Raw genomic sequence first — 19,132 nt, forward strand, 5'->3', positions numbered from 1 at the left:
TTGTCACAATTTATGAAATGAAGGAGCTAACTTAAATTATAAAAAAAAAATCATTTTTTGAAGAAATATTTTTTATTTTTTTCTTTTACAAGAATTCCAGGAAGAAGTTGATTCTAATATTCATCAATTTATCAACTTCGCAAACAAACCACATTTTTTCCCACAGCTCTAAGGGACCATATGCATTCAGGGAATTTTTCTTATATAACATTGTCAAGTATTAAAAAAAAATCAAATGTGATATTTTATTGACATGGACAAAGAGATTGAAGCTTTTGTGAAGCCAAAAAGGAGCTTGATTATGGTAGCATCATCCAAATAAATAAGAAAATTAAGCAAAATGGATAATGGTTATTATGTTGAGAACATGTGCAAAAGTGTTTTGATGGTTACATTATGATGTGTATTCCACTTTCTACCATTTTACATTAATATCATCTCTTCTTTATTATTGGTCCCATCTATTTTAACATTATTAGCTATCTTTTGCACCCATGTGTCTAAACTTTTCTGCATAATTCATATTTTTTTCAAGGTACAAACATTAATTAATTGTGTTTGGATATTTTAAATACTATTCTTAAACTTATATAAAGCTTGGAAAGTTGAAGATGTGTTGTAGTTCCTAATAAGGGCATTACTAACTTCACCTTTCAGATTTCTAAGTATATGCATAAAAGATTTTTGCATTTTTTTCACACAAAAGTTTGCATGTTATGGGATTCCATTTTGCCTACAACTTGCCATTTAAGTACTTCACACTTTTTTCATGCCATCTTCATGATTTGTCTAGTTTTTTCTTTTTTTTTATATACTAATTTTCTTAGGCTATTTGAGAAAATTGATTATCATTTTTAGGCACTGAAAATTTTTATTGTGTTACATGATAATTAATATTATGATTACAAATATTCAATTTAATATACCACCAATTATGGACTAACTTATGTAAAAAAACATGAGGTCGGTTCCTATTTAAAATCTTAACATAATAAATTTATAGATAATTTTTTAAAATTTGTACTTAAATCTTAACTCTTTCGTCATTATAAAAAGATTTTGTTTAATAAACAAATGACACTAGATGAAGTAACATAATAAGAACAAAAATAGGAATGTATTGGAATGATGAAATTTACCATAAGAGACAAATATGTCTATGTTGTGCAAACTCAAAGTTCAAAGTTGGTAGTTCAAAGAAAATCATTTTAACTTTAATCTTATATTAATAATAAAAATAATCAAATTTAAAATAAATATTATATATAAAAAGAGTTAGAAAGTGTATTTCAAATTAATAAAACATAAAAAAAATTATGATTAATTTCATACATATGAGTAGTGTGTATACTTGTATTAAAAAATTGAAATTTAATCCAAACAAACATAACAAGAGTGCATAGTACTCTTACAATTAAATGTGTGTGGTTTGGCATTTTTTAATAAATCTTTTTACTTTTGTCTTTTTTCCTTTAGCCTCTTCCCTCTGTCGAAGCATAAATTTAATGCATGTTTATTCTAATAAGTTTGATCTAATCCTAAATATATTTTTATTTATATAATATAATTAATTGATTAATCTCAATACAATAATTACTTACAACCTAAATAAATTTATTTAAAATAATATTTATAAGTATAAATGAACAAGAGTGTGTGGCATATTCTATAATTTCTTAAAACATCATCATAATTTGAGCAATCCAGATATTAATGATTTTGTTATAATTTTAAATGTTTCATCATTACAAGTGTGATGGATATATTGGATATAGTTTGTGGATTGCATTTGAGATATTATTATTTTTAAATTCAAATTTAATTCAATCACTGGTTAAATTATGTGTTTATGGATTAAAGATCTATATAAATTAACTTTAATATTGAATTTTAAATAATAATAAATATTTTGGGTATATATTTAATTATTTATAAAATTTGATAAATCAAATTACTTTCTCATTTATTCGGTAATTTTTTTATTAATATTTATTTTAATTATACATTTCTCTATTTAATTATCTTATTTATTAAATTTACATTATTTTTTTCATATATTTTAGATCAATTTTTTATTTAGATACATATTTGATTTGCATGATAAAATTGTTTATATAATGATGTATCACATAAAGAATTTAAAATAATTAAAAACATTAATTATCCCTCTTATAATAATGATTTTCTACATTGATTCTTTTGAATTTGTGGTAACTAACATAAATATTGTATTAATTTACTTATGGTCCTCTTGATATAATAAAAATATGATAAAAGTATAAAAAATTATTGAGTGAAGATTAGATGTTTTAAAAATCATTAAATAAAAATTAATTTTAAAAACTAAAATAGTTAGTTAAAATTTGATTAAAGTATAGATGATTTTATAAATTAAAAAGATTATTGATATCTAATATTTTTTATTATTAATAAAAATTGATAAAAACAAGTTTATAATTTGGTATTTAATCATTAGTTACCAAAGTTTTAATAAGAAAACAACCATTCATAACCAATTAAACATATGATAACAATTGCAGAAAACATTATTTGAGAACATTGTGTGGATAAAGAAGAAGACGCGAGCGTCGGCCGCCTCGGCGGCCGCATCCCTCGTCATTGAAATCTCATTGTTCTTGATCGATATATATTCATTCTAAATTATCTTATGAACCATCCTCAATATCAAGAACTTCTTCATTGGAGTCGTTGTAGAAATTCTCCGAATGAGTATCACAAATAAAAATACATCATATACGACGATGATGGTCATCGCTTTCCTCATCATAATATACTAAAAAATCTTAACATATAGAATAAAATAAAACAAATGACGAATTTTGTATTACCAATCTTCACAAACACAAATTCATTATTCCTAATATAGTAAAGGTATCACTCTACACTTCACTCCAATTTAAATAATAATTGTAGCATACTATAATTTAAGGGACGAAACTTTTTGCAATGGTGAGCACTAGTGACTACTATGGTGCCAACAATTATTGTGGTCGCACTACAATAATAAAGAGAAAAATAATAAAGAGAAAGAATAAGAAAATATGGTTCAACACGAAGAGAAAATTATATACAATAGATTTAAGTGATGAATATGTAGACATATAAAATTTATAATACCAAGACTATATAATATTAAATGGAAAAGGATATACAATAAATTAATGTGACTATTTTTAATAAATTCTTTAAATGAGTACTTCTATTATGTTTAGTCTAGTACAACTTATGTCTAATAAATGACATTTCTTTACTAATTTTACAAAAAAAACACAGAAAAGAAGGAAGGAGCCAAAGTTGTAGAGAAAAGATGAGAGACATTATTTAACACACAAAACAATGTATATTAGTTCAAATTGAAAGTGACATAAAAGATATTTCTTTAATTTACACATTTTCACCAACTTACTATGATATATAAATTACAAATATCGCAATAAATCTTGTTTTTTTTAGTGCATATTAAATTCTTTTATCAAAGGGACACCTCTTTTAAACTTGAACAATCAAAATAAACTGCATAACTAAATTTGTTAAACAATAATAATTGAGGGATAAAATATACAATTAAATCTTAATATTTTTATAAAAACATATTATTAATAGTTATTTTCCTTTCATTAACTATTAGTATTAACTATTAGTCATTCTTCATAGTTCACTCTTGATTCATCAAGAAGACTATTTTTTTTAAAAATTATATATTGAAATAATAAGATAAATTATGTGTGGTTTGATAACGGTCCGATAACGAGTGGTCTGATAAGTCCAATAAACATTCGTTAAGATAAACTCGAAATGACTCTGATACCATATTACAAAGTTGATTTTAAGTATAATCAACCCCATAAAACTGACTCATGAGGTGAGGTTTGCACCCAGTTATATACAATGAAAAGTCATAATCTCTAATCAATGGGATCTCCGACATAAATTAAAGTTTTAATTTTGTTGAAACATACATCTCCATTTATTTTTCATTTATTTTTATCTTAAATTCATTGAAAAAATATCAATAGATGTAATACAGAGAACCGGAATATCATTTAATAGAAATTTTAAAAAAATGTTTGAAAAAAAGAAAATATTGGTAAAAGTTTTGTAACGTTAGAAAAACCCATGCCGTGGTTTTCGAATTTAGAATGTTATAAACACACACAAGACAGCGTTCCATAAGAGCGAAGCAATTTAAAAAGTGTGAAAAAGACAGAAGAAAGAGACAAGGGCAGATTAGTAGTTTCACACAAATAAGGGTAACAAAGCCAACAAATCCCACCATCCTCTCTTTCCATTTCCAGCTGTGACCAAATCATCCCTGTCCCCCCCTCACATGGCCCCTTCCTTAACTCAACCATGGTTACTTTCTTACCATTTCCTTAACCATCATCTTCTACCCTTTTCCCTTTTTACCTTCATACGCCAAAAACATTACATTCAATTCTTTTTAATTCAAAACATCAATATTTAGTTTCTTTATGAATAATATAAGTGTAAGATACATTATTAATTGTTATTCAATGAACATTACATGCATTCAAAGAGGACACACAAATCCATTTTAAATGCATGAGGTGCTATCATTTATAGAAAAATATTATTTGGAACAAGTTAAAAAATTTATAAACATATCTTGAATTGAATTGTATATGGCCAGGTTTTGGAAATATTATTAATTTTTTTAGATTAATCTTGTGTTGTTTAGTTATAACTTATATTTTGACTATAGAATTATATTTTGTAGAATTTAATTTTAAATTTGTAATGAATTAGTGTAATTATATTATACTAATGGGAACACGGGAACACAAACTATTTGTATTTTTTATTTTTATTATTATTATATGTATATTTATATTTATTTAAATGAAATATAAATTTATGTGTATATGTATTAATATGTTGGGACAAAGAAAGAAATGTGTGGAATGAAAGACTACCTATGAGAGATACATAAAACATGAGAATAGTGTTATTGGATTTCAATAGATTTAAACGAAAAGAAAGATAAAGCGGTGAGAAATAACATAGGGAAAAAGAATAGTGATAAAATCTAATCCAAAAAATTCAAAAATTTAAATTAGGAATCAATAACATGGTAAAAATTGAATAAATAAAGATATATTTTCGAAAATTAAATTAAAAAAAAATTCTACTTTCAAAAATTCTAATAATTATTTTAATATGTTTTTAAAAAATTAAAAAATAACGCAATTTTAATAATACAATAATAAAATTAAATATTAATATAAAAATAAAATATAAAAACAATTAAAAGATAAAATCTTTTTACAGATAACAAACTAAACAGTTCAAGTTACACATCATTATACCAAGATAATTGTTGATGATACACAAAATATAGTGAACTTAACATAATTAATCAGAGATTAATAGATTAAAAGTTAAAAAGGCAATTTGTTCAATTGGTGTTTAAAATGTAAATAATAATAACGTTCTGTTGTCGTTTTATAGAATCAAGTTACTCACCACCAAAAATGTGTTTAACTAATGAATGTTAAGTTAGTTTAGAACTGAAAGTTGTTAAATTAAATATTAAAATATAAAGGAAAATCATATCATTTAATAATTATTAAAATATAAACGTGCTTCTATATAATATGCTTACATAAAATTTTTTTTATCATTGATAAAATTGTAATTGTAATTTTAGTTTTCAAATTAATTACGAACTCTTTTCTAAAACAGATTTAATTATTATATTCTTTGTATATTATCTATCCTACTATTAGTAATATATACCATATCTTATAATATTTCCAATCAAATTTAAAATAAAATTAACGTTGGTTTAGTATATGTCATACTTTATGTTCATTAGTATAACAATATCATAAAGATTTTTTAAATGTCATTATGTATTAGTATACATAAAAAATGCTAAATGAAGTTAAAAAAATGTTCTATAAAAAATTAACAAATTATTTTAAATTTTTTTTACAAAAGACTATTAATATAAACAACAGACTTTTCAACTCATTACAAAAAACTTGAAATTAGCTCAAAACAATTTTCAAATATACTCTTAATAAAAAAAGAGTATAGATTCTCAAGCAAACTTGCATTTAATAATTACACAATAAGTAGTCACATCTAAGGCCATAAAATGATGCTTTAATATATTTTTAATTTATCAAAATATTAACTAAAATTTAAGTATAGTTAATATGTTAAAATTTTGTTTTCATAGTAAACATATGTTTTCTAAAATAATTATAAGATGTTTCGAAAGTATTCCTAATTAATATTAGTCTTAATACTAACTTTAAGCACGGTATAAAAAACACTAAGTTTAAGCAACTAAAGTGGAAAATTATTTTATGAAAATAAAATATTTGTTACATAAAAGTTTACAACAATGCAATGGATACATTGAATACATTAAAAAAAAGGAATATATCCATATGTGAAATATCTATCAAGTAAAAGCTATATAATTTTAAAGTGTTGATATATATATACACTTTCGTATGAAATGTATATTATTTTTCTGTATTTCTATCTATTAGATTAAAGGCATAAGAATGTAAAAGTATTTTTATTTGAAAAATAATTAAAATGCAATTACATATTTGACTTTTTTTTATTTTATTTATAAAATGTTGTCTTTTTGACTACACTGTTTTCTTTTGTCCTTAAATCCTTAACCATGGTTAACCTAACCAAACCACTCTCAGTGCGTGCCCATGCCATCTTTTAACTGCTCTTCCCACTCCTCACTTCCACTTCCACACTTCCACACTCTCCTCTCTCTAACATGGCTGCTCAGTCTCACCTTCCCCTCCTCCTCCTCCTCTCCTTCCTCGCCGTCGTCTCCGCCCACAACATCACCGACATTCTAGCCGCCGATCCGCAGTACAGCGACTTCAACAACTTCCTCTCCCAAACCAGGCTCGCCGACGAAATCAACACGCGTCAGACAATCACCGTGCTCGTCCTCAACAACGCCGCATTCTCCGCCGTCGCCGACAAGCACCCCCTCTCCGTCGTCAAAAACCTCCTCAGCCTCCACATTCTCCTCGACTACTTCGACAACAACAAACTCCACCAAATCACCAACGGCACTACGCTTTCCACCACACTCTACCAAACCACTGGCACTGCCAACGGCAACGTCGGATCCGTCAACATCACTGATCTCAAAGGCGGCAAAGTCGGCTTCGGCTCCGCAGCTTCCGGCTCCAAGCTCGACTCCACCTACACCAAATCGGTCAAACAAATCCCCTACAACATCTCCGTCATCGAAATCAGCGCGCCGATTATCGCGCCGGGGATACTCGCAGCTCCTCCGCCGTCAGCCAACCTTAACATAACGGCTCTCATCGAGAAAGCCGGATGCAAAACTTTCGCCTCACTCATCTCCACTAACGGACTCATTAAAACGTTTCAGTCAACGGCGGATAAAGGTTTGACTATTTTCGCACCTAATGATGAAGCCTTCAAGGCGCGTGGCGTACCTGATTTGAGCAAGCTCACCAACGCCGAAGTAGTCTCGCTCTTACAGTACCACGCCACTCCCAAGTACCTTCCTGTTGGATCTCTCAAAACCACGAAAGACGCTATCAACACGTTAGCCTCCAACGGCGCCGGAAAATACGACTTCACCGTGTCCACCGCCGGCGACTCTCTAACGATCCACACCGGCGTCGACTCCTCCAGAATCGCCGACACTATCCTAGATTCCACTCCGCTCTCGATTTACTCCGTCGACAGCGTTCTCCTTCCGCCGGAGCTCTTCGCGAAGTCGCCGTCGCCTGCTCCGGCGCCGGAACCGGCCAGCGCGCCTTCTCCATCTCCGGGGCCAACTCCTGCGGAAGCGCCTTCGCCGCTTCCAGCATCTCCTCCGGCTCCTGCAGGAGAGACTCCAGCTGGCGCACCGGCGGACGCCCCGTCATCGGCGGCTGAGCGGAGCACCTCCCCCGGCAAGAATGACGGTGTTCACGTGAAAGCTTCTGCGGTTCTCACTGTTACAGTGACTGCTTTGTCGGCTTTGTTGATTTCCACTACTTTTATGTAATTTTAATAGCTTTGTTTTGTAAGTGTTCGAGTTTTTGCCTTTTTTTCCCGGAATATGATTGGACTGGGGTGTTTGGTTTATTTATTTATTTTCTTATAAATTAAATTAGGCATGTGGTGATGTACGACGTCGTAGTGCTGTATTCTATTTTAGCTTTTTTTTATTTAATTTAATTTTTGGGTTATTTATGGAAGATTGTGGTGGTTGTATCTGGTGTGCCACTTTCTGTATAGTATTATGTGAAATGGGTTATCTCTGGCGTCCGATTAGTGGTACAGGTGAGGGAGGCCACGTGGAGGAATGCGACTGGGTCCTACGTGTTTCTTTTCGTGAGGACCATCTCATTTTAATATTTTTTTCATGATGAAAAAAAAAACAGCACTCAGATCTAGTTCTGAGGACTGTGCGGCGAATTGTTTTTTCAATTTCCAACAACATTTTTAACTGTTAAATTAAAGGGTTTAACGATGTAGGTGACGCGCGAGGCGTTTGCAGTTAATAACGCGCTCATTCAGTTCCTTGATTCTGTTGGTACTATTTTGATACAAGGTTGTTGAGAAATTAGTTAACACAAACATGGGGTGTTTTATAATTTAATGAATGCCAAATGCAGTTAATTAGGGTTTAGTTAAGTAATGAATTAGCTTAGGGTAAGAAAATGGTTAAACATAATCCTCTTACCAACAAGAAAATCAGAAGAATGTACTTTCATTGCACTTACAATATCAATAGACAGAGAGATTTTCATTCTGACTTTTGGGTATTTGTTAGAGATTTCTATGACACGACAAATATTGAAATTATTCACTCTTTTGTATTTTAAAAATATTTAAATATCAATTAAGTTGATAATATTATAAATTACCTTTTCAATAAATCCCTTTCCACTTATCATATATTAATAACTATATTTTTTTATATTAATAATAACTCTAGTTAATATCTTTATCCAAAGAAGTATTATTTCATATTTTTTTATATTTATATTATTACTTTTTAATCTATTGACTTATTGAGATAAAATAGAAATTGTTTTACAGATGAACTTTTATACAACACTCGGATCTCATCTTTCATAACCAATCTCCTTGAAATTATTGTGAGTGAAAAAAAAAATTAATAATTCTCCTGGAAATTCTTGTCTCATATTTCTAATGATTCATTCCAACCAGCTCTTTCTTTTATTTACTCATTCGAAACGTAATCTATTAATATATTGTTTATAAGGACTAATGTGCGTGCTTGGAATCATAAATGCATTATTAGAGCTATAAATTTGACCCAGTTAATAGTCAACCTTAACTACCTTCTGAATCAAATCTTCTTTTATTAACTTGGGTTAAATAAGACTTTAATTAATTTTTAAATATTTTAAACTATAAATTGATTTTTAAATATTTTACATTAATTATATATTTATCTTTAAAATTTACTACTTACAGCTTAGTTGCAAGGTTAGCTTAACCTAGTTTGTGTAGGCATAACTTGATACAATCTTATTTTGCACGACTTAAGTTAAATTGGATTAAATCTTTCTTAACTTGGATTCAACTTGATCTGGCCCTAACACAACTTAGTTGAACATCTATGTCAATTTAGTTTGACATTGTTTTGGGTCAACTCATCTTATCTCGATTTGACCTAACACATCTATGTCAATTTTAGTTTCACCTAGTTCAATTAATCTCAATAAGGGTTAGATACGACCAACTTAACGTGAAATAGTATGGGCTCAACCCAAACTAACTTGAGTTCAAGCCGACTTAGTTCGATCTTGACATGGGTAAAAACTAACTCCTATTCGACCTAGGTTGCTTCCTACTACATTCATATGTGTTATTCAAACACCCCATAGTAAATAGAAAATTAATACTTTGCCCTTTAGTAGCTAATTTAAAACCCAAAACCCTAAATACTTTTCACCTTACTCTCTCTACTCTATGCTCTCAACCACAACACCCCTAACATGTGTTGCATACAATTTCTCTTCCGGAATGGATCATCCCCTCTCTTCTTTCACACAATTATGCAAATAAAAAACTGCATACAATTTCCCTTCAAAATCCACAAGTCATTCAATAACTAATTTTTATTTTATCTTGGTAAAAGTTTTTTCTTTCTTATCTTTTGAGTTCTTATAAATAAAGAGAAAATATTATTCTATATCAATGACAACATTTCAGATTACATAATTTGAAAGTAATCCATCAATATTTTCACTTCATTATGGATCCACACCTTTTTGGATAATCTAATTCGTAAATGCATCGAATTACCCAATCCAAAACACAATTAAACCATGATTATGATTTTTTGTTAACTTTGTACTGAAGAATAATTATGAAATTTTAAAATTTATGGGGGTGCCTGAAGAGCAAATGGGGTGTAGGAAGAAGCAACCTTCAACCTAATATGGAACCAACCTATAATGATTTGGACATGACCTAATAGAACCTATTTGGGTCTAACTCGACTTAACTTGAATTAATACAAACTATTTAGACCTAATTCGACTTAACCTGAATTGAATCCAACCCATTATATTCATCATTTAAATAATAAATTGATTTTTCCACTATTACAACATAATTAAATAAAAAAATAAAATATTTATTTTATTGGAATTATTTTACTCTATATCAATTTTTCCATATCATTTTAATATTTCAGTTCAATCTTTATCAATCTAAAACAACATAAAAGGCTATCACGTATTAAAAAAATCTCAATTTTAAAATAATATACATGAGAACACAGATAATAATATAAAATATTATAATAAAATACAATTCAATCCAATCAAAATATTCAATAATCAATCTTATATTTTATTTATCTTAAATATGTTTTGAATATCTCAATACAAATTAAAAAAAATCAAAAAAATCTATAAATACATATGAATCACACTCAAATTCTCATACTCAATTTTAATTGATCTTTTCAAGTAGATTTCACTTCATTGTTTTTCGACAAACTTTATCCATCATATGAAGAAGTCGTAAGTGTGATTCCAAGAAGAAACACATTCTTTCACCTACAAAAGCTCTTTTTCAGTAAGAAAAAAAAATAAATAAAAAAAATAAAAAAAATAAAAATAAAAAATAAAATATATATATATATATATATATATATATATATATAAGATTATACAATTAGGTTTTAACTAAGTGGAGAAGAAAAGTATAAAATTAGGTTTAACTATTTATTTATTTATTCAGTTTCATTGGGGAGGCTTTTGCTATTATCCCTTACAACTATGGCTACTCATCTTGCTGCAGCAAAGTCCACCATGACGACGTCGTCTCAGGATAAACGACACCGTTCCATCTTCGATGTTCCGTCGAATTTCTTCGACTCTTCCCGCCTTCTCCCTTCCCCTCACTCTTCCGTTTCCGATCACCACACCGCAGGCCAAACCCAAACCCTTGAATCCTCCTCAAACAACGTCGTTTTTCTTGATGACTCTCGAAACGCTGTCGTTTCCGCGCCTAGGTTGACCTGCAACACCTGCAGAACGCAATTCGATTCCCTCAAAGACCAGCGTGCCCATTTCAAATCCGACATTCATCGGTTCAACGTAAGGCTCAATCTATCCAGAATAGCCCCTTTCAGTGGTTTTTTGTAAAATTTAGAATGTCTATTGTTGCATTTAAAATTGCATTTAAAACGAGAATTTAATTCTAGTACAATATATTGTAAACTAATTAGCTTGTGTGATGAATTTTTTGAGGGTTATCGTAGATACTAGAAATTGTTATAGATTGATTTCTGGTTAGTTGAGAATGTAAAAACCCTTTACAGTGATAGTGCGTGAAAATTAGACTCTTAAAAATGAAAATTTTGAAATCGCAAATATTTGTTTTATCCTTATTTAAAAAAAAAAACAAACTTTCAGAGTTGTCCCGTTTACGGTGATATTATGTCAAGTTTAGAATGCCCAATTTGCTTTGAAGAGCTACCGCTTTTGTTTTTTGGGACAATGTGCGTTGTGGTTTGGGGATGTGAGTGTGTATTCTAGTGTAATTGTTAATGTTACGGGGTTGTATTGATTATAGGTGAAGCTGACGATTGCGGGGAAGAATATTGTGAAGGAAGAAGATTTTGAGGTGCTGACATCTGAATTTGTCAAAGACTATGATGTGTCCAGTATCTCGGGATCAGAAAGCGATGATGATAGTGAAACTGAGTCACAAAGTCAAATTGTACTGAATGTCAAATCGAGTGAAAATTTTAAACAGAAACTCTTTTTTCTTCTTCCGACAGGGCAGAGAGTTTCTGTCTGGAAGTGCTTGATTATGAATGTGACTGAAAATGTACTGTATGCTGATGAAAAGGCAGAGAATGAAGTTGTTCAGAAGTTGAAATCTCTGACTGCTGAGCCCAGAAACAATACTCAGTTGAGGATTGTTCTGCTTGCATCTGGTGGGCACTTTGCAGGTTGTGTCTTTGATGGTGATGCTGTTGTGGCTCACAAGACATTTCACAGGTTAGAACGTGATTCTTGCTTCCTAACAATGGAAATTTGTTATACCATTTCTTAGTATGATTGAATAAAAGATGAATATGATTGAAGTTTCATTTGGGCAAACTGTGTGGAGGGAGAATAGCAATATATGCATAATGCAAATGCATATACCACTAAATCGTGTACAAAGACTAATATTAGAACATCAATGAAGCATGTATCTTTGTCAATTATTCTCCTGTTGGGGGTCTTGTCTGTTGGAAGTATTGTGTTAGCGCATGCGATCAATTTTGCTCCTGTTCACCCACAATTGATTTTTTTTACCTGGATGAGTCAAGCACGATCATTTACTATCAAATCTTTATGCTTCTTTCCTGATATTTAATGTTCAAAGCCTATCTTGTAAAGCTTGTGTTAACTTGTATGTGCAACACCCCTTGCATTAGAGTATATAGTATAGATTAGCTACTGTTGACACTGCAGCTGAGCCCTTTTAGCTTATTTTAGACACCATCGCATGTGTATAGGCATACTCCAACACTCTTGTGGTTTTCTTTTTCATTGTAAGTCATTCGTTTAATAAGTGGGAGTATTACATATATTTAAAGCTCAATTATGGATTTATGCAGATGACTTTTTAATTTGCTTCTAGAATAAGAATTAGTTCAAAATTCATAATGCATCACCTTCAGTTATTATTGTCTTAGCTATCTATTATTACGAGGAATAGATAAACAAGTGATTAGGTGCAATACGTTCTATCTGAATGGAAATGTATGTATGTTCTTTTTGTAGTCTGTTTAACTTAGTTTTGGCAGGAACGTATGAAATGTTATACTGTTTGGTTAACATTTTCAGCAGTTCTTTTTATTTCCTTTCCCTTGTTTTATTTCCTAAGGCAGTAAATCATACATTGTACTTCTCAATTGTTGACCAAATACCCATTCACTATTTTCTTATCCACTTTTATGATTGCTAGTTCTATTTGCTATAAAAGTTGTAGTTGTAGTTGGATTTTTGAATTTTTTTTTATTCTTAAGCTCTTGTTACTGTTGTACAGATATGTTGTAAGGGCCAAGGCAGGAAAAAAACAATCATCAAAAGATGCTTCTGGCGGGGGTATTCATTCTGCTGGGGCCTCACTTCGTCGTTATAATGAACTCGCATTAAAGAAGGTGTTCAAGTCAAAGCTATATTGTTTTTCTTGCTAATTGTTTATTTACATGCTAGTCAATTGTTCTGCATTTTTGTGTTCTGAAATCAACTGGCAGAGAAACCTATTTATAGTTTTGGAATAATGTGACAAAAAGATGCTATTTTCTTAATTCATTTCAGAGTGTGAGAAGTGGGAATTTTAAATTATAATTACTTGAAAATGTTTTTGGGAATGCATGCCCCCTATTTATATTAAAATTTTCTCGTACTAAATCACAGTTTGCCTTCTCTCAATTATGTATAATTATGGTGACGGCTACAGAGCCTGGTTTGTAAAAAAATTTAGAATTCTATTTGGTTTGAGAAAACATTTTATTTCTTAAAAAATAATTACAAAAATATATAACCTTGTTTCCACTTTTCAGAAATAGTGAAAGCAACAAAATATTGTTTTTGCCATTTTCTGTATGAATCTTTTAAAGTAGGAAATAAAACAAAAATGAGTATTCATTTTTTTAATTATTTGTGAAAGCAGGAAAGAAGAATAGCTAACATTTTCTTAAATCAAATGTATCCTTATAATTGATCATGAATTTTGACAAATTGACTGTTACAATGATTCCTCTTCCAATTTTACTTATAGTTATTCGTTTTCAAACATGCACGGGGATATGCAGAAAACCTTTCATACTTATTGCTTTCTTTGTTTGTATGCACCTCCGAATTTTAAATCTGGACTGATTATTGGCATGCCACTATTTTAGGAAGTGCATGAGCTCTTTACTGCTTGGAAACCTTATTTTGATGCCTCCAATTGCGTGTATATACATGCACCTTCAAGTAGTCGTCAACTGCTTTATGATGGAGAAAGATCGTATTTTGGCAATCAGCAGTGTGCTATTAGAAACATTGCTTTGACTGTTCGGAGGCCTACTTTAAGGGAAGCAAAGCGTGTATATAGTCAGTTGACCCAGGTAACCTACGAAGCTGATGAGAAGGAAGTTTTACAAAGCAAACAAGAGGATTTGGTATCAGTTCACATTTCTAAAATAAATAGCAGTCCAACCTCTGACCAATGTAATGGGGCTGTGTTGGATGACAAAGATAAAGCTGAAGCTTGTTCAAGTAAACAAAATGATGCACTCTCCGTTTCGAGTAATGGAGAAAGTGAGAATGAGCAATCTGGTAAATCAACTCCTTTACATGAAGCAGCCAAATCTGGTGACTCTGTAAAGGTTTTGGAGCTCCTGGAACAGGGCTTGGATCCTTGTGCCAAAGATGAAAGGGGGCGGACCCCATATATGTTGGCACATGACAAAGAAACGAGGAATGATTTCAGAAGATTTATGGCATCAAATCTTGACAAATGGGATTGGCATGCTGCAAAAGTGCCCAGTGCATTGACCAAAGAAATGGAAGAATCACAAGCTGCTAAGCAGGTGATTCTGCTACATGTCAAAACAAGTTTTGAATACTGATTTAAAATCAAAGTTACATTTTTGTATAATCCACTTTGTTTTCTCTATGATTAAAGTAATGATTACCTCTTTTTATGGTAGTACAGGCCGAAAAAGATGCTAAGAGAAAAGCAAGAGCAAAGGAATTAAAGAAATTGCGTAAAGCAAAAGAAAAGAAGGCTCAGGTTCGTTTCTGTCTCATCTTTTATGATCACCTTAATTTTTGAGACATGTTTCTGAAAGCATTTCACCTTGGTTTATAAATCGTTATTTAATTGATAGTTCATTACATATACAGACCTAAATCATCGTAATTTCATTTTGATAGTGTTTACCCTAAATATTTTAGAGACAACTTGGTAGTGTTGAAATATTTGTTTAGAGTGAAAATAGTACCTGATCCTTTGATTAACATTCCCCTATTTTGTCTTTCCACCATTGACTACCAAACGCAATGCAATTAGCTTGTGATGATTTAGTCTTTGGCAAGTATGCATAAACAAATGAACTTTCTGTGAATTATGAAAATGAAAGGGAAACTTGTATATACTTCACCAATTTGTGAGTTCTATTGTTGTGCTTTACTCTGTTGTTTGTGGTTTCAGTCCTAGGGAAATACTCTGAAGAATTTTCATTCATAAGCTGCTTTGATTTTCCATATTTCTCATTTACCAGCACACACTCACACACACACACACTCTTTTACTCATTATCCATCATTCTTGTGGTAAAAATAATTATTCTGAGGAATCTTGAACGTGGTGTTCAGGTTGAAGCCACCTTGCCAAAGAATGATTCCAAAACTGTAGAGAAGCTAGTAACTACTTCAACATCGATAAAGGGACAATCTCAACTAAAAAGTGGCGTGCAATTATCCAAAGAGGTTAGATACTTAATTTTGATGATGTTTGCTAGCCGAAAATCTTAGGGGCCATGTCTTTTGTAACCTTAATGATGTGTTGAAATCATGCTACGCATTTATGAGATTATGTTACCCTTCCATCTGAATAATTTCCACTCTTAACTTCTAATTGGAAATGGGTTGCTTAATATTTTTATTTTTTGAAAACAGGACCAAATAAGAATGGCACAGGCTGCCGAAAGAGAAAAGCGAGCAGCTGCTGCTGAGAGGAGAATAGCTGCTCTCAAAATTCAAGCTAACAGTACGACCGGTGCACCTAGCATGTCAGAGCCAAAAAGTGGATTAGCCGGTGACATTTACTGTTCCTGTTGTAATTCATCACTTGCTGGTAAAGTTCCCTTCCACCGGTATAATTACAAATACTGCAGCACATCATGCATGCATGTACACAAGGACATCCTAGAAGATCATGACAACGTGTTAGATATTTAAAATTTTCTTTTTGCAAGTCAAGATTGCTCCAAATATCCATTGTTCTTGATTTGGTTGCAAGTTATCTTGGATGGAAAAAGGTAAAAAAGTGAAGAGGGGTGGGGAGCAGCCGCGGTGGAAGGACTGAATGGTAAATAACATGAGCTGATGATTTCAAAAGAATAAAAATTTGTTTCTAAGCAACATTGATACAGCTAGAGTCATAACAGCTATCTTAGAGCGTTCCCTCTGTGTTGTGCCAAGCATGAACACAGCATATGACCAAGTGCAGACTTCACAATTCGGCAATAGTCCTGTATTTTTTTATTTTCTTTTTTCCGTATGTGGGTTTTTGTTGGAAGTGTGGTCTGCTTGACTCTATTTTATCAGGCTTGAATTGTCTGTTTTTAAATTAAGCAGATCTAAAAGGTAGACTATTAAGGACTACAGCTGTATAACATAATCTCTCCATTGATGGTCTCATAATCTCCATTGATACTGCCTCCTCACAATTGTGAAGGGATATGAATGGTGTTGTTTTGCCTCAAGCTTTTATTCTTTTAGACTTCTTGAGTTTTTAAATTTATTTTCTGTGAGATTGCTGCCATGGCATAAAGAAAAATATGTTAACTCTAGACAGTATCAATCTCAAGCGATAGGCTGAAGTCATTTAACTCAGTTTTCACAACTTGATCTCAATGGCATACATTTAGCATGCCTATGAATAGAAACTTTCACAATTTTATCGAAATTAAAATGTATTAAATTTCAATTGTTTTATTTTACAAGTTTTTTGTTAGGATAGATCAATTCAAATTTGTTGAATTGTAATTTTTATATTATAATTATTATTTGGTGGTGTTTTTCAACTTGTCCCAGTTATTTTTCAGTCAATTTTTTTAATATTTTTTTATTTAATACCGATAAGGGTTTTTCTCAATTGATATCAAGTGAGAATATTTTTTTTGTTGATATTGATCACAATTATGTTGGATAAATGAAAAATTACTTTGACTGATATTAAAAGAATTTTAGCTATGATTGATTGAAAGTTTTTCCATTGCCATTAAGAGATAACTGTGATCTACTCTGCATAATTGATTCATAATTTTGTAGCACCATGTCAAAACTATCTGCTACTTACATATTTTACTCTGCACAAAAACAGTTATCTGAAACATCAATCTAGTTGACCAGTTCTTATGCTTCTTTTTTTATTTTGAAAGAAATTAGTTTATTGACTAATTGGGTCATACGTCGATTCATGTAGATATTTCAACACGATATATACACAAGATATGATGCTGTAAAGATCTGATTTATACAGTATTTTCTATATCAACTACATTCAGTCTCTACTGATAAATGAAAATCTGCAAAATTGATACTAACATGCTATGCTACAAAGTCCAAATCCATTCTAATGTCAGTGTAATTTATAAACACTTTTTTTTTTAATTTATTGAAACTTCATTCCAAAACAAAATTGTAATATCAGAGACTCCTATCATCTCTTAAGATTTGTTCAACATAAAATAAAAAAAAGCAAATCATAATTTATCTAACTTACATGTCCAAGTTCAAATCTTAGAAATTTGGTCTAATTCCAAATCTCACTAAACATAAACAATGAAAACTTCAAATTCAACTTGGATTATCTATTATTATCTCTGTTTTGGCACTTTTGAATGTCAACAAGGATCCTCCATTGTTGTCACTAGTGATTGTTGTGAGTTGTAAGAAATAATTTGTCAGTTAGTAAAATTTGTGACCAAATTAACATGTATGAATAATTCTTGCATGGACGATTTGTCTATAAGGTGATGCTCAATTCAAGACAAGAATCATAAACTTTAACATCATATGATATCCTTACATTTTTTTCTTGATTTGAGATCTTTTTCACTTTAAATATTGGCATGCATATAATTTCATGATCAATGAATATCCTTGTTACTCAGCCAATAAGAAAAGTAACACTTGAGTAACAATTTTATGTTTAACACAAGCAAAACTAGAAAACCATATTTGTAAAATTCTTAGATGGAAAAAAGAACACAATTTGCAAAAGATACCAAATAATGATCCTAAAAATTGACATGCTATCTCGATAATCTTGTTTTCAAACTTAAGTATTACGAATAAATTACTAATACATCATCAAGTTATTTTAATTTCCACAGAAAAGTATTTACTAATACACTCATAATCCATTTAAAACACATACCAAGTTAGAGGAGTATGAATTCGATTGTGAGATAATACATCATAAAAAATTTCTTTAGGGTCTCATTAATACTCCCTTTAATCACAATTACCAAAACCTTATAAATATCAGTTAAAAAACTGTTAATATCACACTTAACCTATGGCAGGTCCCTCACATAGGAGAGCCACCTTCTACATTCACCAGCAAACCTTCAACCTAACAACTCCTCTCTCAGTTACATGCAACCTTGCTCACAATTCCTTCACCAAACAACGCCACAAAATTTATGCATTTACACTTCCAACACTCTTGTGCTTCCTCCAAGTTCAAACTTCAGGTGCCACAACTTCCCCCTTCCAACTGCACCCTTTGACAGCAAAAGCTTGTGTCTGTGGCATATTAGGGTACTATTTAGCCTTCAGGGCATGTCTGTTTTTACCCTCATATGCTTCTCAGT

General features: G+C 30.8%; 2 protein-coding genes across 2 annotated transcripts; both read left to right on the top strand.

The window, feature by feature from the left end:
• Positions 1–6,706: 6,706 nt before the first annotated feature.
• LOC137824054 (fasciclin-like arabinogalactan protein 10) lies at positions 6,707–8,262 on the top strand. Its single transcript, XM_068629484.1, has one exon. The coding sequence runs from the start codon at positions 6,794–6,796 to the stop codon at positions 8,051–8,053; it is 1,260 nt and encodes a 419-aa protein (XP_068485585.1). The 5' UTR covers positions 6,707–6,793; the 3' UTR covers positions 8,054–8,262.
• A 3,005-nt stretch (positions 8,263–11,267) lies between these two features.
• On the top strand, positions 11,268–17,014 carry LOC137824350 (uncharacterized). Its single transcript, XM_068629972.1, has 7 exons — positions 11,268–11,633; positions 12,112–12,542; positions 13,582–13,696; positions 14,441–15,115; positions 15,241–15,318; positions 15,903–16,016; positions 16,206–17,014. The coding sequence occupies exons 1-7, from the start codon at positions 11,313–11,315 to the stop codon at positions 16,485–16,487; spliced, it is 2,016 nt and encodes a 671-aa protein (XP_068486073.1). The 5' UTR covers positions 11,268–11,312; the 3' UTR covers positions 16,488–17,014.
• Positions 17,015–19,132: the final 2,118 nt, after the last annotated feature.

The sequence above is a fragment of the Phaseolus vulgaris genome, chromosome 8, assembly GCF_000499845.2.
Source record: "Phaseolus vulgaris cultivar G19833 chromosome 8, P. vulgaris v2.0, whole genome shotgun sequence".
Lineage (NCBI taxonomy): Eukaryota > Viridiplantae > Streptophyta > Magnoliopsida > Fabales > Fabaceae > Phaseolus > Phaseolus vulgaris.